Source organism: Rhinoderma darwinii, chromosome 2, assembly GCF_050947455.1.
Source record: "Rhinoderma darwinii isolate aRhiDar2 chromosome 2, aRhiDar2.hap1, whole genome shotgun sequence".
NCBI classification, from domain to species: Eukaryota; Metazoa; Chordata; class Amphibia; order Anura; family Rhinodermatidae; genus Rhinoderma; species Rhinoderma darwinii.
In genome coordinates, this window is record NC_134688.1 from 218,952,061 (window position 1) to 218,977,187 (window position 25,127).

Here is a 25,127-nt window from a genome sequence, read left to right on the forward strand (position 1 = left end):
TTGATATCTGCTCCAATTTTAAAATGATAAGAAAGCCATGTGTCCTGCATGGAAAAAAAAAGCAAAACATTTTAAGAGAGACTAAGAAACAAAAAAAAAAACAACAAAAAACACCTTTTTAGAATGCAGCATTCCCAAAAGTAAAATTTTGTTCTGGTCATAAAGCCTCAAAATAACCCGGTCATGAAAGGGTTAAAGGGGTTGTCTAATTACAGACAACCCCTTTATATTTGAAATCTACTATCCCTTTCGAATATATGGACAGCTGAAATCCACCATAGCTGATGCTTGTCAATGACTCTCCTGAGTTTGGGGTCCCCTTTAATAACGTCCGTATGCACTAATGTGGACAGGGTTTTTCATCATAAAAAAAAAGCCATACCTTATATGTGAGCATGGCCCGCAAATGCGGGTGGCCTGATCGTAGGAACCTTGTCAAGTGTAACTATTAACATGGAATGTGTTGGATATGGGATATTGCTGACTTCTGATTTGCATAGTGGCTTTGTGACATTTTAAAAACTGACAGCACATCACGCCAGCTTTGGTTTTCTTGTTAATGTTATTTTAAAAGATGAATTCTGTTCTTTTTCACACTACGTCCTATGAACAACATGTCATGCTGATTTTTTATTTTTTTTATTTTTTTTAAATTCAGTGTTCAGCAGATGTCTCTTATCTGTGGTACAGCTTATGTTTGACAAGGTTAGCGGCTGGATCTGGATTTATTAAAGCTCTGGATCTCTTTCTAGGATAGAACAGTAGCCTCCTAATTCTACAATCTTTCTCGTTTTTATGAAAATGTATGAAATATGTTTCACAGGCTAATTTTAAAGGGTTTGGCCACTTTCTAATGAGACAGCCTTAAGTTTCTGTGTTCTAACACAGGCAACTGTAAATACCTCAATCACTTACTACAGCACTTCATTTCAGGTCCCGGTGTAAAGACTTCCTAAACGGTGGACGGTGCGATGATCTCATCCATAGCTTTTAAGATGGCGTCAGGTGATTTGGCTACGTGACAGTCTCCCGGCTGTTTTTCTCTTACTCAAAATGATTTTAGTGCATGCGCAGATACAGAAGATTCTGCTACTTCGCATACATCGAATCTGTTTGGCCATGGTTTGACGCTGGTGCAGAAGAGCAGGCAGCCAAGGAGTTCTTGAGTGTTTACTACATATATACAATGCATTCGAAAAGTCTTCAGATCGTTTACATTTTTTCAAAATTTAAGTTGAGACCTTTTGTAAAAATAAAAAAATTGAAGTCCCCCCCCCCCCCCCATCCTTCTGCACTCAATACTCCATAATGGCAAAATGGAAAGAGAATGTTAGTAATCTTTGATAATTTATTAAGGGAAAAGTTAAAATATTGCATTGACTTAAGTATTCAGACCCTTTACTCAGTACTTAGTTGAAGAACCTTTGGCAGCGATCACAGCCTCCAGTCTTCTTGGGTATGATGCCACAAGGTTTGCACACCTGATTTGAGGATTTTCTGCAATTCTTCTCTGCAGATCCTCTCAAGCTCTGTCTGGTTGGATGGGGACCATCGGTGTACTGCTATTTTCAGGTCTCTCCAGAGATGTTCGATTGGGTTCAAGTCAGGGCTCTGGCTGGGCCAAAGGACGTTCAGAGTTGTCCCTAAGCCACTCTTGTGTTGTCTTGGCTGTGTGCTTGGGGTCGTTGTCTTGTTGGAAGGTGAACCTTCGGCCCGGTCTGAGGTCCAGAGCACTCTGCATCAGGTTTTCATTAATAATATCTCTGTACTTTGCTCCATTCGTCCCTGCCCAGTTTCAACGTCCAAGCCGCTGAAAAACACCCCCACAGCATGATGCTGCCACCAACGTGCTTCACTGTAGGGATGGTATTGGGCAGGAGATGAGCAGTGCCTGGTTTCCTCCAGTCATGAGGCCGAAATGTACAATCTTGGCTTCATCAGAACACAGAATCTTGTTTCTCACAGTTTGAGAATCCTTTAAGTGTTTTTTTTGCAAACTCCAGGTGGGCTTTCATGTGTCTTTTTTATTTATTTATTTTTTTACTGAGTGGCTTGTTTTTGACCACTCTGCCATAAAGCCCAGATTGGGCGAGTGCTGCAGTTAAAGAGGCTCTGTCACCAGATTTTGCAGCCCCTATCTGCTTTTGCAGCAGATAGGCGCTGCAATGTAGATTAAAGTAACGTTTTTATTTTTAAAAAACGAGCATTTTTGGCCAAGTTATGACCATTTTTGTAGTTATGCAAATGAGGCTTGCAAAAGTCCAAGTGGGTGTGTTTAAAAGTAAAAGTCCAAGTGGGCGTGTATTATGTGCGTACATCGGGGCGTTTTTAATACTTTTACTAGCTGGGCGTTCTGATGAGAAGTATCATCCACTTCTCTTCAGAACGCCCAGCTTCTGGCAGTGCAGAGACAGCGTGTTCTCGAGAGATCACGCTGTGACGTCACTCACAGGTCCTGCATCGTGTCAGACGAGCGGGGACACATCGGCACCAGAGGCTACAGATGATTCTGCAGCAGCATCGGCGTTTGCAGGGAAGTAGCTACATCGACTTACCTGCTAACGCCGATGCTGCTGCAGAATCAACTGAAGCCTCTGGTGCCGATGTGTCCGACACGATGCAGGACCTGTGAGTGACGTCACAGATCTGTACTGCCAGAAGCTGGGCGTTCTGAAGAGAAGTGGATGATACTTCTCGTCAGAGCGCCCAGCTAGTAAAAGTAGTAAACACGCCCCGATGTACGCACATAATACACGCCCAGTTGTACTTTTACTTTTAAACCCACCCACTTGGACTTTTGCAAGCCTCATTTGCATAACTACAAAAATGGTCATAACTTGGCCAAAAATGCTCGTTTTTTAAAAATAAAAACGTTACTGTAATCTACATTGCAGCGCCTATCTGCTGCAATAGCAGATAGGGGCTGCAAAATCTGGTGACAGAGCCTCTTTAAGGTTGATCTTCTGGAAGTTTCTCCCATCTGCATGCAGGATCTTTGAAGCTCAGCCAGAGTGACCATTGGGTTCTTGGACACCTCTATTCTCAAGGCCCTTCTCCCCTGATTAGTTTGGTGGGGTGGCCAGCTCTAGGAAGTGTCCTGGTTTGTACCAAACTTCTTACGTTTAAGAATTCTGGAGGCCACTAGGCCCTTGGGAACTTTCAGTGCATCAGGGAAAGAAATGTGTACCCTTCTCCAGATCTGTGCCTCCACACAATCCTGCCTCTGAGCTCTACAGGCTTTTCTTTCCTCCCTCATGGCTTGTTTTTATTTTTAATAAACTTGCAAAAATTTCTAAAATTCTGTTTTCACTTTGTCACTATGGGGTATTGAAAGCAGAATGATGTTTTTTTTTTAACACTCAACAGGCCCCAACGTAACAAAATGTGATTCTAATTTATTTGGGACTTCCAAAATAATTAAAAGCAAATTTGGTAACCCAATGTTTACCACATGAGATGGATACCACCTCTGGCTAATTGTGCACTCCTGTCCCCATACGTTAAAAATACAAAAAAGGGGTGATAACAATGGGCAGATAATACCTCTAGTCAGCTAAGGGTCCATCCCTCAAATGTAATAATTTAGTGCATATACAAAAAAAAAGTTAACTAAACAAAATTCATAAATATATACTGTGCAAAATATGAAAGCATTAGAATTAATAAATGCACAATGTAATGCAATAAAGTACCTTTGATAAATATACACAATCACGTATTGTATCTGTAGGAATGAATTGGGTTGTTCATATTGGTAACATAGGTGTATGTAGGCTGCCGTGTGAAGGCAATATTAATAACATACCGATTTATACAAAGAATAGTAGCGTATAACATGAAGTGTCTGTGTATGTCTTCATACAGGTTGTGTGACCAAAGATAATGACTATTTTTGTAACTTCCTTTCCCGAGTAACCATGCTCTGTACATGTATCAGGTTTAGCCTTGTTACTCATTGTCCTTTTCTTTCAGAACACTGACAGTTATGGTGTTGAAATAAAATAAAGTAAATAAAATTTATTTTTAGAATTTTTAAGGAAAAATGTCAGGTTTTAAAGTGTCATTAATGATTTCAGTGTGAGAGTTGATGAGAAGAATGTTGTCGTTCCTGTCTGAGATTGTGCAGATGTAATCTGTATATATTGGTAACACTGGAACTAGAAGTTGTAGAATGTAGGCAGGGAATAACTCAAAACTATTTCTCTATGCATATAATTTCTCCTTTCTTCATTTGTTTAGAGCATAAGAAAGCAAAAAGTAATGTAACTTTTTTTTTTTTTTTTTTAATTGACATATATCAAAAAGGTAAAGTTAAATTACACAAAATGGGTAACTAACAGGACCGAAATCAAACCATAACAAATATATGCACTTTAAGATCCAGATTTAAGTTCAAAGTACAGTCCAGTTTAGGTTAGACTATTACACAAATATCTTTGATTATTATAGAGGACAAGAGAGAGAGTAAACAGAGGGAGAAATAAGTAATGGGGCAGGGTGAGGGACCGATGGTAAGAAATTAAACAAAAAAAAAATATACACAGAAAGGAGGCCCTGGAGGGTCAAAAGTAAGTTGGTTAAGTAGCAGGCGTCGTATATTAGGTAACTGTCCCATAGAGTTCACACAGTAAAAGCTATCACAAGTGTTCTATAATTTTGAAATGAGATCTAACATCAAAAACATGATTAGTTCAGTCCTGTAGAGATGGGGTAGCAGTTTGTTTCCAGAAGTCACCATGCATTTAGCACGGGTAAGAAGATAAAAAAGCAACCTGGTGCCATATTTGGGCAGGGATTTTGAGGGAAAGTTGAGAATATATGTGCGCGCCGAGGGAAGGAATACCATCCATAGGATTTGCTTAATTAGCCGCTTGACTATAGACCTGTAAGGTAGGAGCAGAGTGCATTCCCACAAAGTAAGTAGGAGTGAACCATCAGGGGCACCACATCGCCAGAGATGAGGTTAGAGCTGGATGGGTTAAAAGCACATAAAAGTTCAGATTGCGTAGGAGAGGAAAGGGTAGTAGAGTGTAAAGTGTTGTGGCCAGATGTTTGATCTGAAAGTGGCCGTATTGTGCCGCAGAGCGGAGATTATATTTAGATTGTAATGTGTCAAATTGGAGAAGCTGACAAAAGAGGGTTCGCTATATCAGTGAATCCACATGGAAACCAGGGTCTAGACATTGGCGAAGGGGGACTGCCATGCTCCGGGATGTAAAAAGAAAGGATATAAGAAGGTGAATTAGGAAAGGCCAAAGATCATTTAGAGTTTACAGTGAAATCCATTGGTCCTAGTAGGGGGCCTGACTAATGCAGAAGGGTAGATGGCCAGAAGGAGTTTTTTTTTTTTTTTGAGTAGGCGCAATCCACAATTTCTCTATTTGGCACCATGTGCTGTATCCTGGAAGGGAAGCCCATGACACAAGATGACGTACCTGAGCTGCTTGATAGTATTTAATAATGTCTGGGATGGGATTGCCTGCTGTCAGCTGCCCTACCTGGGCTTGATTGCTCATCCCACATCAGGGACCTGGTTTCTGTTGAGGCCTCCTGCATCTGCGGCCCGGATCCGGTCAGACTCCATCAGTGTCAGTCATATCCTATCCTTCTGACAGCCATGTCAGGCATATTTAAAACCCAATGGCCTCCTCCCAGACTGCTATCCAAACCTCTCCTTATGAGGGTGAAGCCGCACGGCTGTTGTCCCTATACTTCCCCTGTATCTGTAGAGCTGGGGTGTTTTGTGGCACCACTAATGACCCATAATGGACACTCAACATCTTAATGCCCTCCCATGCCATACGTCGTGTAATAAGATTAACGGCTCATTTTAATCTGCGTAATCAATCTGCTGGGCCAGCACTGCTGCTTGCTAAAGTGATTCCATTTGTGTACACCCCCATTTCACCCCAGCTCCACCTGCACTTCTCCAGGAAAATTCGACTATACCTGTATTTCCTGTATACCACTTTGCCCAACCTGAAGGCCATGCCCCTGTACCTCATATGGTGGCATCACCTTCACCACTGTGGAAGTAGACTTAGAGGACACCTGTAAGAACCCTGTCTCACTCTGGTGAGTTGGTCCCAACCCCTGTTAATTGGGACAACATTTTAATCCTCTTTCACTGTGGCTGCTCCATCCCTCATCTGCATACGACCTTCTGGACAATGTAACCTCTCATATGCAGTAAAATGCCTGCAGTATCACACCACCTGAATATGTATATATTGCTAGTACACTCAGTGCTACTTGATATTATTGTACTCTTTTTTTTTTTCTTTTTTTTTATTACTTTTTTTTACATTTTCTTTTAAAAAGTATAACCTACAACACAAGCCAATTTGGTTCACATTCAGGAAAAAAGCACACATTATGTCATGCGATACAGCTCTTTTAGGATAGAAAGCAAGTCATGCAAACAGTATGGACACAGCATCCACTATAAACAATATACTCTCTAAGGAGAAAAATGTATGATCTATCTCAAATCGGATATTCGATCACAGATGCAAAAAAAAACATATACAGAATTTCAGTATGGGGTAGAGCAAGGGGGAAGCCAGACCAAAATCTGGAATTATGAGTGAGAAGATCCTGGACAGTATGAGTCAAACAAATAAGAAGTGGTGACTGGCACCTTAAACCCCACATTTTCTGAAATTTACTCTGACCGTTTCTATGAATAAAGAGAAGTTTCTCATGTGAAACTACTGTGTTGACCAATCCCTTCCAGGTAGAACACCTTGGAGGTCTAGTATCTATACAACTAAAGGTTATGGTCTTCCTTGCCATATACAAAGTTTATCTGAGCATTAAGCAGAAATGGTGAGTTCATAGTTCTTCATTTAAGGATATCGAATAGGCAGATCTCCAGTACACAAGGAATCGTGAATCAAATGACTTCAGCCAGGTGGTCTACCGCTTCTTGCCAGTAGGATTTAATAACTGGGCAGGCCCAAATCATATGCCAATGGTCAACAGGTGCAAACGAACATTTGGGGCATTGGGGAGATAGGATCCTATCCATTTTGTGAAGATGTATCTGGGTGAGAACATGGATTATTAATGTAAAGTTGAATTTATGAATAGCTGGAGACACATATAAGTGGGACTCCAAAAAGATTGATACAATTCTCATCAGTTAGAGAGATACATTATTTATCCCCAAAGGGAAATTGGTTTACAGTTGTAACTCCCATTTACCGTACATATTATACAAAACAATACAACATACAACGACAAAATATAATAAATATATAATAAAAAAGCATTATGACACACTATAAAGACATATTATAAAGTGCAATAGCCTTTGGCATAAAATATATTTTTAAATCGTTCTTTACTACATTGAAATTGTGGCAATCGATCACTAAAACAGCTTTATCGATTCAAATATTATGTAACGGATGCAACTCCTCTACTTTAATTGCACTAATCTTCCTTAATAACCTCTTATTTATTACCTCCTCAAATAAAGGCACCTCACTAACCATGGTCGCTTTTCCCTTTTTGATCACCTTATTTAATTTATTCTTTTCCGCTTCTCTGATATTACCGCACCATAAAATATAACGCTAGCGACCACAGAGTTCTAAAACATTACCATTATTTTATTACACACATTAAACGAGCGCAAGTTGCGTAAAAAATACAACCTGCTCATTGCCTTTTTGTACACCTTTTCTGTATTCTCGATCCAATCCAAATTCTGGTCCAAATATATACCCAAATATTTGTACGAACTCGCTCTCTCCACTTCCTGATTTAGAATAGACACCGGCACCATTGTCTCATTTTTTCCTGCGGAAATCGATAATCATTTCTTGTGTTTTCCGAGTATTCTCCAAAAGCCCCTATCAGTGCGCTTGCTCTAGGCAAAGCATTATCAGGATGTGATAAGAACTACATTTAAAGGCTATGTAAACTTTTTGGGGACATTTTTTTTAATTTTTTTACTTCTTAATGAATCAATGTTTTATTTATTTTTGGACAACTTTTTGAATGGCCAAGGCCAAATCCTCTCTGGTGTATATTTACTTTATTAAGCCGATTTGGCTGGGACCTTAGTGAGAAGGTTGCCTAATTCAAAGTATCTCTGTTGAAAAACATTCAACAGTTATTCTTCTCTTGTAAATGAAACCAATAAAAATGCCTGGTTTGGAGCCAGGCCACTCTATTGGGTTCAGATGGATCAGCGACATACAGTTTGTAGCTAATCGCAGCTCTTCTCTAGCAGATTACCGCTTTACTTAGGAAATGGAAGATTGTAGACCTTCCCGTAGATATGCCTTGAATGAGTCCCAAAAAAAAATAAAAAATGGTTATTTATAAGGCTTATTAGCCTCTAGAAAAATCAGCGAAATTATTAGATACTGCTCAGAGGTGGTAAGAGATGGAGTCCTGGATTGAGCATGCTATTGCATTGTCACACATGTAATCAATTCTTGACAGTGAGTTCCTCCCAGGGGTGAAATATGAATATGCATTAGAGGATGGATGATGCTAGCTCCACATATCATACCAGCCAAACTCTATGACGTGTGTGTGTGTGTGTATATATATATATATATATATGTATGTGTGTGTATATATATATATATATATATATTATAGGAGACTACTGTCAAGACTATCCCCATCCCATAGATGGATATGGAATGTCATCTTCACTTTACAGTGGTCAGTTATTTGCGGTATCCTATTTTCCATGACCATATACTGGACTATTAACTAGTGACTTATTTTAAAGTAATTTGCTGTGTGTCATCTTGACCATTTACCATTTTTACTGCATTTACAAAAGTAATGACATAATTCCCCCCTAAGGGCCTATTCATAACAGCGTTGGCTTTCCGTTGAGGGGTTCTGTCGGAGGTTCCCGTCATGTGAACCCCTCAATGGTAAGGCAAATGCAAACCTTAGCTTCCATTTGCATCACTATTGATATCAACGGTGAATGAAACACTGCTAAAAAACGGAAACCTGACTGAATGGTGACAAACGGAAAACATTAGCAATGTTTCCATCACCATTGATATCAATGGTGATGCAAACGGAAGCTAAGGTTTCCATTGATGGGTTCACCCGACGTAAACCTCAGACGGAACCCCTCAACAGAAAGCCAACGCTGATGTGAACAGGCCCTAAGGCTTCTTTTGACACTAGTATTCGTATACGTCAAAGGAAGAGCGGATCGAAAGATTAAACGGAAAGTAACGGTTCCGTTAGAATTACCATTGATTTCAATGGTGATTCTTTTGTTTCAGTTGCTTTCAGTTTGTCTCCGTTCGCACTTTTTGCTTCATTAAAAAAAAAAAAATGAAACCTGGCGAACAGAGACAAACGGAAAGCAACTGACTCAAAATTACCATTGAAATCAATGGTAATTCTAACTGAACTGTTGCTTTCCGTTTAATCTTTCGATCCTCTCTTCCTCTGACAGTAGTGCGAACTTGGCCTAAAATAAAAATACAAATGTGTAAGGTTGAGGGGATTGCTTTTTATAAATATTTTGGTTCTTTTATGCTCTAACTCACATTTATGTATGTGTGTGTATATATATTTTTTCTTTTCATGAACCCTACCCGTTTTTGTTTTTCATGTTGAACTGGGTGATTTACAGAGTTACCAGCTGAAGAAGGTAAGTTCATGAATTTGTTTTATTTAAATGCACATGGCAAGAGTGCACAACCTTTTTTTTGGTTTAAAGGGTAACTAAGCGTTCAACAACCTTCTGACTTGTCATAGTGACATGTCACAAGTTTTGGTTGGTGGGGGTCAGAGCACTAAGACCCCCACCAATCACTAAAACGAAGAGGCAGAAGTACTCATGTGAGTGCTCAGCCACTTAATTTCTGTTTGCTACATCGGCTTTCTGGAAAAAGCCGGTGTGCGGGCCCATAGTCTTTCTATGGAGTCCGTACACCGCTACATCGATTTCCGGAAAAAGCAGAACAGAAACTAAGCGGCTCAGCCCTCACACTAGCGCTTCTGCTGCTTCGTTTTATAAATTGGTGGTGGTCTCCGTGCTCGGGCTCCCACCAATCAAGACTTCTGACATGTTACTATGACATGTCAGAAGTTTGAACGTTTAGTTACCCTTTTAAGGGACCACATCTGTGTCGGCCACAGTGCTCCCATCACAGTGACAGCCACAGTGCTCCCATCACAGTGACAGCCACAGTGCTCCCATCACAGTGACAGCCACAGTGCTCCCATCACAGTGACAGCCACAGTGCTCCCATCACAGTGACAGCCACAGTGCTCCCATCACAGTGACAGCCACAGTGCTCCCATCACAGTGACAGCCACAGTGCTCCCATCACAGTGACAGCCACAGTGCTCCCATCACAGTGACAGCCACAGTGACAGCCACAGTGCTCCCATCACAGTGACAGCCACAGTGCTCCCATCACAGTGACAGCCACAGTGCTCCCATCACAGTGACAGCCACAGTGCTCCCATCACAGTGACAGCCACAGTGCTCCCATCACAGTGACAGCCACAGTGCTCCCATCACAGTGACAGCCACAGTGCTCCCATCACAGTGACAGCCACAGTGCTCCCATCACAGTGACAGCCACAGTGCTCCCATCACAGTGACAGCCACAGTGCTCCCATCACAGTGACAGCCACAGTGCTCCCATCACAGTGACAGCCACAGTGCTCCCATCACAGTGACAGCCACAGTGCTCCCATCACAGTGACAGCCACAGTGCTCCCATCACAGTGACAGCCACAGTGCTCCCATCACAGTGACAGCCACAGTGCTCCCATCACAGTGACAGCCACAGTGCTCCCATCACAGTGACAGCCACAGTGCTCCCATCACAGTGACAGCCACAGTGCTCCCATCACAGTGACAGCCACAGTGCTCCCATCACAGTGACAGCCACAGTGCTCCCATCACAGTGACAGCCACAGTGCTCCCATCACAGTGACAGCCACAGTGCTCCCATCACAGTGACAGCCACAGTGCTCCCATCACAGTGACAGCCACAGTGCTCCCATCACAGTGACAGCCACAGTGCTCCCACCACAGTGACAGCCACAGTGCTCCCACCACAGTGACAGCCACAGTGCTCCCATCACAGTGACAGCCACAGTGCTCCCATCACAGTGACAGCCACAGTGCTCCCATCACAGTGACAGCCACAGTGCTCCCATCACAGTGACAGCCACAGTGCTCCCATCACAGTGACAGCCACAGTGCTCCCATCACAGTGACAGCCACAGTGCTCCCATCACAGTGACAGCCACAGTGCTCCCATCACAGTGACAGCCACAGTGCTCCCATCACAGTGACAGCCACAGTGCTCCCATCACAGTGACAGCCACAGTGCTCCCATCACAGTGACAGCCACAGTGCTCCCATCACAGTGACAGCCACAGTGCTCCTATCACAGTGACAGCCACAGTGCTCCTATCACAGTGACAGCCACAGTGCTCCCATCACAGTGACAGCCACAGTGCTCCCATCACAGTGACAGCCACAGTGCTCCCATCACAGTGACAGCCACAGTGCTCCCATCACAGTGACAGCCACAGTGCTCCCATCACAGTGACAGCCACAGTGCTCCCATCACAGTGGTATTTCATTTCAATGTAGGCCTGCATACTGCTATGTACACCATTTTTATTCATGCAGAGTTTGCAACATATGTCTGAATGCATGGTACCTTGTGTGCATGAGTCTTTAGTCTAAAAATCTCTGCACTGACTTAGTACGATTGGATATTTGCAAAGCTGACCATACATGAACGTTTGCTCGACCAGTTATTTCTCCTGTGACCACTATGCTTATTTTAGTGGTTAGAAGAGAATAAGTCACTGCCAGTCCCTTCTGACAACCACTTATCTCAGGTGGGAACAAAGGATTGGGCATGTTCAAATCCAAAGTGCATGATTTTTCTTGCCCTATACGGCAGGTAGTCAGGAATCTCGCATATACATTAGATTGTTAGCTGATCCCACCAAAATTGGTGTATGTTTTATGTATGAACAGTCCATTTTATCACAGTGAACAATAGTTTTATCTTTCATCATTGCTTGTTAATTTTCACCTAAAAACTATGTGCACTTTTGCATGTTGAAAGTAGAATTGGTTTGTTGTCAGTGTGTCAAGGCAGATGTGAGTTTGTGTTATAGAGAACATTATTATTCTTTTTTATATTTTATGTTTATATCATGAACTTGATGAATATAGAGTGATCAACAATGTATTGCTTTCCAGGAAAATCACTTTGGGAACTAGTGGTGGAACAGTTTGAAGATCTTTTAGTTCGCATCCTTCTTCTAGCTGCATTTGTGTCTTTTGTAAGTTAAAATTTAATTTTCAATTCTTCATTGTTTTTATTTTTCCATTGTTTATCATTGTGTTGGCTGTAACAGTAGGCATGTTTTTTTTTAGAGATAAACTTTAACCCCTTTAGGACTGAGCCTGTTTTGGCCATGTGGACGCAGACAATTTTTCAAATCTGACGTGTCACTTTATATGGTAATAACTTGGGAATGCTTTTACCTATCCAAGCGATTCCGAGATGTTTTCTCATGACATATTGTACTGTATGTTAGTGGAAAAGTTTGATTAGTAAATTCAGTATTTGTTTGTGAAAATCACCAAACTTTAGAGAAAATTTGCAAAAATTAGCATTTTTCTAAATTTAAATGTATCTGCTTGTAAGACAGATAGTAATACCACACACAACCGTTACTAATTAACATTTCCAATATGTCTACTTTACGTTGGCATCGTTTTTTTGAACATCCTTTTTATTTTTCTAGGATATTACAAGGCTTCGAACTTTAGCAGCAATTCCTCACATTTTCAAGAAAATTTCCAAAACCTATTTTTATAGGTACCAGTTCAGTTCTGAAGTGGCATTGAGGGCCTTATATATTAGAAACCCCCATAAGTCACCCAATTTTAAAAACTGCACCCCTCAAAGTATTCAATACAGCATTTAGAAAGTTTTTTAACCCTTTAGGTGTTTCACAGGAATTAAAGCAAAGTAGATGGGGAATTTACAAATTTCTTTTTTTTTGTAAGAAAATCCATTTTGATCCATTTTTTTTCTGTAACACAAAAGTTTTTACCAGAGAAACGCAACTCAATATTTATTGCCCAGATTCTGCAGTTTCTAAAAATATCCCACATATGGCCCTAGTGCGCTAATGGACTTAAGCACAGGCCTCAGAAGCAAAGGCGCACCTAGTGGATTTTGGGGTCTCCTGTTTATTAGAATATATTTTAGGCACCATGTCCGGTTTGAAGAGGTCTTGTAGTGCCAAACCAGTGGAAACCCACCCAAAAAAGACACCATTTGGCAAACTACACCCGTCAAGGAATTAATCAAGGGGTATAGTGAGCATTTTAATCCCACAGTTTTTTTTGCTGAATTTAGTGGAATTAATCCATAAAAATGAAAATCTAAGTTTTTTCCAATAAAACATAGACATTTTTACAAGGAATAAAGAAGAAAAAGCGCCCCAAAATTTGTAAAGCAATTTCTCCTGACTACGGCAATACCCCACATGTGGTCATAAACGGCTGTTTGGACACACGGCGGGGCTCAGAAGGGAAGGAGCACTATTTGGCTTTTGGAGCTCAAGTTTACTCAATTGGTTTTTGGGTGCCATGTCGCATCTGCAAAGCCCCTGAGGGAACAAAACAGTGGACACCCCCCAGAAGTGACCCCATTTGGGAACTACAGCCCTAAAAAGAATTTGTCTAGGGGTATAGTGAGCATTTCGATCCCATAGGTTTTTTGCTGAATTTAGTGTAATTAGGCCATCATTCTGCGGGTCGATGCGATTATGGAGATACCCTATGTAGGTTTTTATGTTTTACGGTGTTTGCACGATAAAGGCACGCTTTTAAAAAAATTATTAAATTTTTGTGTCACCATATTCTAAGAGCCACAACTTTTTTATTTTTCTATCAGGAAAGCTTTGTGAGGGCTTGTTTTTTGCGGAACAAACTGTAGTTTTTATTGGTACAATTTTTGGGTACATGCAACTTTTTGATCCCTATTTATGTAATTTTTTGGGAGCTGAAGTGACTAAAAATAGCGATTCCGGTATAATTTTTGATGGCGGTCACCGTGCACGATATTTTTATAGCTCAGGCCGTTACGGACGCGGCGATACCAATTATGCATAGTTTATTTCTATTTTTAAATTTTTTTCTAATAATAAAGGAGTTCATAAGGGCGTTTTTATTTGTTTGTTTTTTTTTTAATTTTTATTATTTTGCCATTTTACTTTTGTAATTTTTTTTTTTAGTCCCACTAGGGACTTGAAGATCCAATTGTTGGATAGTTGTTATAATACCCTGCAATACTTAGGTATAATACCCTGCAATACATGTCAGTTGCACACTGACAGGAGGCATATTGGGTCCTGCCTCTGGCAGGATCTAATCGCTTTCCATAGATGGCAGACCGGAAGCCTTTCTTAGGCTTCCGGTTGCCATAGCAATCGCCCCCCGCAACAATCGGCCCCCTCAATCGCGTAGCGTGGTGTCGATGTTGCTATAACAACTTAAATGCGGCGGTCGTAATTGACTGCCGCATTTAAGGGGTTAATCGGTTTGGATCACCGCTGTGATCCGACCCGATGTTTCCCCCCAGTACTAGGGCTGCTAGTAGCAGCCCGTACTGGGAGATCCCGGGCTGCGGAGAGCGCCTGTGTGCTCTGTTAGGAGCACACGTAGATTAACGGGCTGCAGACACAAGGACCAGCTCTGCAGCCCGTTAATCTACGTGGGGTGGTCGGGAAGGGGTTAATGATATTTATAATGAAACCTCTAATATAATTCATAGCTATTCTGTATCCCAGAAAAAATGTTAATTAGTTATACTACTTTATTAATAGCGATTTTCCATTATAAAGAATCAGCCAAAAAATTGTCACCGCGTTGTCCTCTTCTACCACAAAGCTATCGATTTATCGATTTGGACATAGAACTTCTCATTAATTGTGATCAAGATTGTACAGTTGCCAATGTAACCTTTACTATTGCCAAAATCGGTTTTAAACCGTGAGGTTAAGCTACTAAATAGCCATTAGCTTAGGCCTAAATTGCTTTTTACTAAGTGTACCTTTTAAATATTTTGAATATATCCTATATACACATGCAGATATTTTCTAGCTGCTGTTGACACTATAACTATGAAGTGGCTCCCAAAAGACATCAAGTAGGTGGCATAGTAATAATTAATAAAAACGTCTTAAATTTCACTTTAAAAGATAGTTCGCGCTGGATTAGTTTTCTAGAACTTTGTGTGGGAGTGAGATTTTTTTTTCCTGCTGTTAAAGGCATGTGAGTCAGAGCTTTGCAGATTGATTTAGAATCCATGAGGATGAGCAAGGTTATGGCACCAAAAATACAGAAATGTACCGTTTGCAATTGATGTTACTTCTACAATCAAGGCTATGCATTGTTCTTTCTATTTTCTTTCGCTCAAACACATTATAGTGGAGAAATCTGAAATGTCATTAACCTTGTATACGAACATAGATTCTTTTTTAACAAATGCTAATACTGTTAGTCAGAACATCTTAGTCCTCTATCCTCCCAGTAGATAAAAGGAGGAGGCATTGTGATTCATATTGGTCAGACCAGTATGCTTTGGGTATAAACCAAAAAAATACCAACGAAAAGGAATACAATATAAGTAGTGCTTAAAAGGTCACCATTGAACTGTAGAACACCATTACTAGCTGTGTAAACGGCACAATATTGTATCCTGGGTATTGACCAAGATTTACTTGGTGCATCGATCAATGATTAACATGAGAAACTACCAAGAAAGAATGATCGACTAAGGCACATAAAAATACAAAGATTATACAAATTTTATTAAATAAAGACATTGAACAAGTTAAAAATGAAAAGGAGGATAAGTCACACAATAAAAAAGACGTCAAATCAATCATGAACCAGGTATGATTGTTTTCTCAGCGTGTTCTAGGTGAGCGTAATAATGCAGCAGCAAAAAGATAAATGGAGTCAAGCCAGAGTATTGAAAAGAGGTCAAACTGAACTATAATGGATATATGGCTGTATCTAGTAAAATGGTGGCGGTTCCTAGGTAAGTAGGAACATGATATACACCGCAACCAATTTACAGAAAGTGTGAGATATAAAGAGCCAGTTACAAATGCAGTTAAAGAATGACAAGGTTCAATGCAGGCTGCTACAAAGAGACAGAGATTTGTTTGGACATACCAGTGGACATTGTAAATGTGGATGAGAAGTCTGCACCCGACGCGCGTTTCGGCACCTGCCTTCGTCCGGGGTTGGGGTCTAACTATTGGTGCCCACTCATGTAATGCGTATCTCAGGTGTTCTGAGTGAAGAGGAAAGAGGTAGGTGTGGCCGGATGGAGGAAGACGGCGTCTGATGCGGGGTACAAAGATGGCGCTGCCCCACTTCCTGTGCCGCATCATCAGAGAGGATGTGGGGCGGCGAGGACTGACCGCGCCCCCCCACAGCCTACTCCAATTAGAGACAGCGGACGGAAGGAGCCAGAGCCACTCCCCCCCCCCCCCAGATAGTTTGTTTGTTTATAAAACTTCATCAGCGCACCCTCCATCATACTTGTGCCATTAGAAGATAAAAAGAGAAGAAATATCTGGTAAATGATTTAGTAAGAGAAGAGGTATATCTGCACAGTTTGGCATAAATAAGTTAGTATGTGATGGAAATGATAAGAAAAAAGGACAGACATTGATGTGCCGTAATAATATAGAGAAAAAGGGCAAGTTGCACGGTAAAAACGAAAAATAAATGTTACATAGTGGAAATATAGAAAGGGGGAATATTAAATAAGGAATGGATGATGTTATTACGTGTGATAATAAACAGATAGTGGTGAGTGCTTGAGAAATAAATGGGGATAATGGAAATTTAAGAAGGTCCGGTGTAAAAAATACAAAATTTATCAGTTTATGGGACCGATGACAAAGTGTAAAAAGAGAGAAGAAAAAACGGATGCATACACTAATGTTGAGGGAAGGAGGGGAGTGAAGAATAAGTGAAAAAATAATAAATTGCTAAATGGTAATGAAATGTCGCGTGAAAAAAGGGGGATGCAGAGTAATTGAGTGAAATGTGACAACGAAATTTTAAATAATAGATGCAAAGGTAATGATTATAACCGTGACAAGATGATATATTCAAACATCAAAAAACTTTATGTAAAAATGGGTAATAAAATAGTGATTAGACTCACTGAAATATATAAAATGCAATAAAAATTACATGAATAAAACCCGTACAGAAACAGTGTATATAATAGAGGATATATATAGAAATAAACAAATTCGCAAAATAAACAAGTGTAATACGAATATGTCGACACAGTATGCTTTGGGTTTTTGGTGGATTGAGACATTATTTTAAATATCTAATCACTTGAATTTAAGGCCTCCCACACACGAGCGTGTTTAGTCCGTGGTATACGGTCCGTACGTCGGCCACAATTCCAGGGCCGAACACATTGCAATGAGGCGGGCTCTTAGCATCATAGTTATCTAGGACGCTAGGTGTCACTGCCTTGCTGCGGGACAACTGTCCCGTACTGTAATCATGTTCTCAGTACGGGTGTAATGGCAGGGGGTAGGGAGACGGACAAGTGAGCCCTAATCTACTCGCCACTCTGTCCCTGCCTACTTGCAACGACCCGCCCTAGGCGACGGGGTACAACTGGGCGGCGGTCCCTGCGCTCAGTAAGTGCACGACAAACATACAAGGAACACAAGCAAGGAAAAGGGGCCGTTGCCCACGGCAACACCGTGAGCAACCAGAGTGGTGAACGAGCCGAGTCAAGCCAGGAGTGTGCGAGGTACAAAACGAAAAGCAGAAGAGTAGTCGGTAAGCCAGGGTCTGTATGGAGCAGGATCAAAAATAGCAGGAGCTGTAGCTGGGCCAGGAAACCACAAGGAGGGAAACACAAGCAATAACAAGCACCGAGGGACAGGAAGTGCAGGCTTAAATAGACCGAGGGCGGGAGCTAGCTGAGTCTGGCCAGGTTACGATAGGCTCTCCCACTCCTAAGCCTGCCAGCCTGAATGGTGGAAGCAGGAGTCAGTCTCAGGGATGTATTCTCAGGTGCTGACTGATTAGTTCTGGGAGTTAACCCCGCTGTGCCTGGCAGATCCTTTACAGTACCCCCCCTTTTATGAGGGGCCACCGGACCCTTTCTAAGTGGACCTGGCTTACTGGGGAAACGCAGGTGGAACCTCCTGACCAATACCCCAGCGTGAACATCCCGGGCGGGTACCCAAGTCCTCTCCTCGGGCCCGTATCCTCTCCAATGGACCAGGTACTGGAGGGAGCCTTGGACCATCTTGCTGTCCACAATCCTGGCCACCTCGAATTCCACCCCCTCCGGGGTGAGGATGGGAACAGGAGGTCTCCTCGAGGGAGCCAAGGACGGGGAGCAGCGTTTGAGGAGGGAGGCATGAAACACGTCGTGGGCCCAATAAACCGGGGAGCAAACTTCTTGGACGGAACCTTGAGACGCAAGTTCCTAGACGACAACCACACCAGATCCCCGACCATAAACAGGGGGTTAGCAGAACGTTTTTTATCAGCCTGAGTTTTTTGTACGCTCTGGGACACCTCTAGGTTTTTCTGAACCTGGGCCCAGACTGTGCACAGTTCCCGATGAATGACCTCTACCTCAGGATTGTTGGAACTACCAGGTGAAACGGAGGAGAACCGTGGATTAAACCCAAAATTACAAAAAAAAGGAGAGACCCCTGACTAGTTACTGACCCGGTTATTAAGGGAAAATTCGGCGAGGGGAATGTAAGAGACCCAATCAAATTGACAGTCAGAGACAAAACACCTTAAGTATTGTTCTAGAGACTGATTAGTCCTCTCCGTTTGGCCATTGGTTTCAGGATGGAAGGCAGAGGAGAAGGACAGATCAATCCCCAACTTCATACAGAAGGCTCTCCAAAACAATGAAACAAATTGTACCCCTCTGTCCGAAACAATATTGACAGGGACCCCATGGAGACGCAGGATGTGTTTGACAAACAAGGTAGCCAACGTTTTGGCGTTGGGTAGTTTCTTGAGGGGCACAAAGTGGCACATCTTACTGAAGCGGTCCACCACCACCCACACCACCGACTTGCCTTGGGATGGAGGCAAATCGGTGATAAAATCCATGGAGATATGTGTCCAAGGTCTCTGGGGAATGGGCAACGAACGCAGTAAGCCCGCTGGTCGGGACCTGGGAGTCTTGGACCTAGCACAAACCTCACAAGCGGCGACGTAGGCCTTAACGTCTTTAGGCAACCCAGGCCACCAATAATTTCTGGTAATGAGGTGTTTGGTACCCAGGATGCCTGGATGGCCAGATAGTGCGGAGTCATGATTTTCCCTAAGTACCCTTAGCCGGAATTGCAGGGGAACAAACAGCTTGTTCTCAGGAAGGTTCCCGGGAGCTGCACCTTGATCAGCAGCAATTTCAGAGACTAAATCAGAATCGATCGAGGAAATGATTATACCTGGAGGCAAAATACAAGCAGGATCTTCCTCCGAAGGAGGGCTGGCCATGAAGCTACGCGACAGTGCATCAGCCTTAATATTTTTAGACCCAGCCCTATAGGTAACCAAAAAATTGAATCTGGTAAAAAATAACGCCCATCGAGCTTGTCTCGGGTTTAGCCTCCGGGCAGATTCTAGGAAAACCAGATTCTTGTGGTCGGTAAGGACCGTTACCTGGTGCCTAGCCCCCTCCAGGAAGTGGCGCCACTCTTCAAATGCCCATTTAATGGCTAAGAGTTCGCGGTTGCCAATATCATAGTTACTTTCAGTTGGCGAAAACTTCCTGGAGAAGTAGGCACAGGGGCGGAGATGGGTGAGGGAGCTGGTACCCTTGGACAAGACAGCCCCCACTCCCACCTCAGATGCGTCAACTTCCACGATAAATGGCTCCATTTGGTTGGGCTGAACCAGCACCGGGGCCGAGACAAAGCACTTCTTAAGGACCTCAAAAGCCTGGACAGCCTCAGGAGGCCAGTGGAGGAGATCAGCACCTTTGCGAGTGAGGTCCGTAAGGGGCTTAGCGATGACCGAGAAGTTAGCAATAAATCTCCTGTACCCCAAACACACATTTTTCGGTTTTGGCAAACAGTTTATTTTCCCGAAGGACCTGGAGCACCTTCCTGACATGCTCCACGTGGGAGGACCAGTCCTTGGAAAACACCAGTATGTCATCAAGGTACACTACCAGAAAAATCCCCAGGTAATTTCTCAAAATCTCATTTATGAAATTCTGGAAGACCGCAGGGGCATTACACAACCCAAAGGGCATGACGAGGTATTCTAAATGGCCTTCGGGCGTGTTAAACGCAGTCTTCCACTCATCCCCCTCTTTGATGCGAATAAGGTTATACGCCCCCCGTAGATCCAATTTAGAAAACCATTGGGCCCCCTGAACCTGATTAAAGAGATCAGGAATCAAAGGAAGGGGATACTGGTTCCTTACCGTGACCTTATTCAGGCCACGGTAGTCAATGCATGGCCTAAGACCACCATCCTTCTTCCCCACGAAGAAGAAGCCAGCACCTACCGGAGAAGAAGAGGGACGAATGTAACCCTTGGCCAGGGATTCCTGGATATACACTCTCATAGCTTCACGTTCGGGACAAGAAAGATTAAATATCCTACCCTTAGGAAGCTTAGCTCCTGGTACCAATTCGATAGCGCAATCGTATTCTCTATGAGGAGGTAACACTTCGGAGGCCTCTCTAGAGAAAACATCAGCGAAGTCCTGAACAAACTCGGGTAGCGTATTCGCCTCCTTAGGGGGAGAAATAGAATTAACAGAAAAACATGACGTACAACATTCATTACCCCATTTGGTTAGCTCCCCAGTATTCCAGTCAAACGTAGGATTATGCAACTGCAACCAGGGAAGACCTAGAACCAAATCGTACGATAATCCCTGCATCAACGGTACAGAGCATTGCTCCAAATGCATGGAGCCAACAAGGAGTTCAAAAACAGGGGTATGCTGTGTAAAATAACCATTAGCAAGAGGAGTGGCGTCGATACCCACTACCGGGACAGGTTTAGGCAAATCAATAAGAGGCATAGCAAGGGACATAGCAAATTCCACAGACATGATATTAGTAGAGGACCCTAAATCCACGAAGGCACTGCCGGTAGCAGACCTACCACCAAAAGAGACCTGAAAGGGAAGCAAGATCTTAGTACGTTTCATATTTACTGGAAATACCTGTGCGCCCAAGTGACCTCCCCGATGATCACTTAGACGCGGAAGTTCTCTGGCTGCAACCTTACGCTTAGGACAGTTGTTCACTTGATGCTTGTCGTCCCCACAGTAGAAGCAGAGACCATTCTTCCTGCGGAATTCTCTACGTTGTTGGGGGGACACGGAGGCCCCGAGTTGCATAGGTATCTCTGAATCTTTCGGGGAGGAACGGAGCTTCGGGAGGCATCATGGGGGAGTCGGAGGAGAAAACACATAAACGTTCACGTTGTCGTTCCCTGAGACGTCGGTCAAGTCGTATCGCTAAAGCCATAACCTGGTCTAGGGAGTCAGAAGAGGGATAGCTAACTAGCAGGTCTTTCAGGGCATTCGACAGACCCAACCTAAACTGGCACCTTAAGGCAGGGTCATTCCACCGAGAAGCTACGCACCACTTCCGAAAGTCAGAGCAATACTCCTCAACAGGTCTCTTACCCTGACTTAAGGTCACCAGCTGACTCTCGGCAAAGGCAGTCCTGTCAGTCTCGTCATAAATAAGTCCGAGAGCAGAAAAGAAACAATCAACGGAGGAAAGTTCAGGAGCCAAGGAGAAGGCCCACTCTTGGGGCCCTTCCTGGAGCCGGGACATAATTATACCCACCCGCTGGCTCTCAGAACCTGAGGAATGAGGCTTTAAACGAAAGTAAAGCCTACAACTCTCCCGAAAGGAGAGAAAAGCCCTCCGGTCCCCTGAGAACCGGTCGGGCAACTTGAGGTGGGGTTCAAGAGGTGCGGTGAGGGGAACTACCAGGGTAGCATCAGGCTGGTTGACCCTCTGAGCCAGGGCCTGGACCTGTAGGGAGAGACCCTGCATTTGCTGAGCCAGGGTCTCACGGGGATCCATAGTGGTGTCAGGGACCAGGGGTAGACTAGGTATGGGCTTGTTATTATGTAATGGCAGGGGGTAGGGAGACGGACAAGTGAGCCCTAATCTACCCGCCACTCTGTCCCTGCCTACTTGCAACGACCCGCCCTAGGCGACGGGGTACAACTGGGCGGCGGTCCCTGCGCTCAGTAAGTGCACGACAAACATACAAGGAACACAAGCAAGGAAAAGGGGCCGTTGCCCACGGCAGCACCGTGAGCAACCAGAGTGGTGAGCGAGCCGAGTCAAGCCAGGAGTGTGCGAGGTACAAAACGAAAAGCAGAAGAGTAGTCGGTAAGCCAGGGTCTGTATGGAGCAGGATCAAAAATAGCAGGAGCTGTAGCTGGGCCAGGAAACCACAAGGAGGGAAACACAAGCAATAACAAGCACCGAGGGACAGGAAGTGCAGGCTTAAATAGACCGAGGGCGGGAGCTAGCTGAGTCTGGCCAGGTTACGATAGGCTCTCCCACTCCTAAGCCTGCCAGCCTGAATGGTGGAAGCAGGAGTCAGTCTCAGGGATGTATTCTCAGGTGCTGACTGATTAGTTCTGGGAGTTAACCCCGCTGTGCCTGGCAGATCCTTTACAACGGGACAGTAGTTCCGCGGAGAGGCAGTGACACCTAGCGTCATAGATAACTATGTGTTCGGACCGGGAATTGCGGCCGACGTATGGACCGTATACCACGGACTGAACACTCTCGTGTGTGAGGCTCTTAAAAGTATATTTTATGCCAATCTCTAATGATGTCTGTGCCGATTTATTCAAAAAGGTGTCTTTTTTTATTATTTAAGCAAATCCTCTCTGACAAATAAATTTAAAAACTTTATTCGGTCCTAAAAGTACTTTAATAATACATGTAAGTAAACTATTTCTATGAAGGTGCCTTGTTCCTGATAAGTAAGGACACTTGGCATAGTTCTAGGTTTATCTCTCTCTGATGCATCTGTATTGAATGAGGTACCAAAGACGGTGCAGTCCTCTGTAAGAGGTAGGGCTGAGCAATTCTCAAAATAAAACTTAAATAGCTAACGTTATCTTGTGCATTTCGTTGTTTTGTTTTCAGTTCGCTTATGTCCTGGTTTTAACTGTATCTGCATCCTCGGGACACAGAGATTGTTAAATCCAATGATGGAGCAGCAGTCCGCTCCCTGCTCCACTATTCACTATGTAACGCAAGCCGTGAGCGGCCTGGCGCAGACAGGCGTGTTGCAAAGACGTCATTGTGCCTGTCTGCGCCGAACCACACACACAGAACAGACCAGTGGAGACCTGCCGAGGGATCTCCTCCAATTTTTTCGTGGGAACGGGGTTAGGTGAGTGTGTTTATTTTATTAGGCACTATGGAGGCATTATACTGTGTGGGGAGGCACTATTGGGTGCGGGTTCATTGTGGTGGCGGACCCATTAATCGATAATTTTATTTACAGCTTTATGTTTTACTTATAATGTATTAGCATACTCCTGTATTCTAATGCATTACACTGTGTGACTATGACACTGGCTTCTGTTGGGGCAACACGTAGTGTGCTGTAACAGCAGGCAAACTAAACAGACAGCCCTGGGGTTCTTTCTAGGTCCCCAGGGCTGACTGCAGAGGGATTCCCCTGTCTTTCCAGTGACTCAATCGAAGAGGGGATTTCCCTTTGATCATGCCATGGTCACGGACTGCGGCGATCAAAGGGTCAAGCCGCTGGGGTCGGAATGTTTTCCGATCCCAACTGTATTCAGGAGGCTCCTCTCGAATACATTACCAGGGTCACGATACACCACAGGACCTCGGCCTACCCCTTGAGCTCGGACTGCGGCACACCAGAAGTTCAGAGTATTGGATAATCTATTTTGGCTTCCCCATTCACAGAATGGTATCAACGGGATACATCCGACAATTCTCATAATTTCTTGATCTGCGACCTGCAGACACTCTAGGTGGCGGGTGTACCCTTCAGCACACCTCAGTATGTCATTCTGGGCAGAAATCTTTCAAATCTTGAATAGTCTCACCAACTCCAATTTGACACGTATGTCATCAATAGTACTTTTGGACTCTTACCATCAAATTTAAAAGAAACATTTACAAAAACAGACCCCATCTCCTCCCCTTGGAAATCAATAGGCACTCCTAACATATCAAACTAGATAAAAAAATGTGACCAAATTTATAGACTAGAGGAGCTAGCCTATTGGGAAGGATTTGTGTAGAGACAGTTTTGCGGGGTCGCCCCTCTTGTCACGTTTTTTTTTTTTGTGCCATTTTTCCACAAAAAATGTTAGATGGAACTCAATAGGTAAATATTAAAGTCACTACAAACAGTGCATTTTTTTTTGGTGGCGTTTTTCTTGTTGGCGTTTTTCTTGTTTTCTTTTGTCTTGCGTTTTTTAGGCAGACGACTTGTATGTTAGTGGACCCATGGAAGTAGTAAATCCATCTACAGTGCCTTCTTTGTCTAGGCCAGGGATATGCAAGCTTTTTTTTTTTTTTTGTATGGCGTGCCAATAAAAAAAATATCGAAAATGAAGTACTCCGTGTGACATGCAAACATGAAAGTCATATAAGAAACCGTTACCACGTGTGTGTCATAAACTAATTTCTCAGTTAATTAAACTTACATTTCAGTGTGACCCTTGTCCCTGACTTTCTTTGCAAAGATGATCCATCTATAGTGCATATGAGGCTACTAAACACCAGCTGGGGGGAGCTGCACATAGGGGAGACTGTGGCTACTAAAAACCAGCTTGGGTTCTGTAACCAGGAGAAGGCGCAGCTACTGAACACTAGCTGGCGGGGGGGGGGGGGGGTTGCACACAGGGGAGACCGTGACTACTGAACACCAGCTTGAGGGGGGGGTGCACATAAGAGAGACCACAGATACTGAACACAAGTTTGGGGGGTGCACATAGAAGAGAGTGCTGCCATCTTTTGCTAAACTTTTTTCTTTTACACAGCGGTTACTGAACACTGTA

At 43.3% G+C, this 25,127-nt stretch overlaps 1 protein-coding gene across 1 annotated transcript in view; it reads left to right on the forward strand.

Moving 5' to 3' along the window:
• Positions 1 to 25,127, forward strand: part of ATP2A3 (ATPase sarcoplasmic/endoplasmic reticulum Ca2+ transporting 3) — a 254,440-nt gene that overhangs the window by 53,126 nt on the left and 176,187 nt on the right. The window contains exons 2-3 of the mRNA XM_075852856.1: positions 9,629 to 9,646; positions 12,239 to 12,321. Coding sequence (XP_075708971.1) covers positions 9,629 to 9,646; positions 12,239 to 12,321 — 101 coding nt within the window. The remainder of the gene's footprint in view (positions 1 to 9,628; positions 9,647 to 12,238; positions 12,322 to 25,127) is intronic.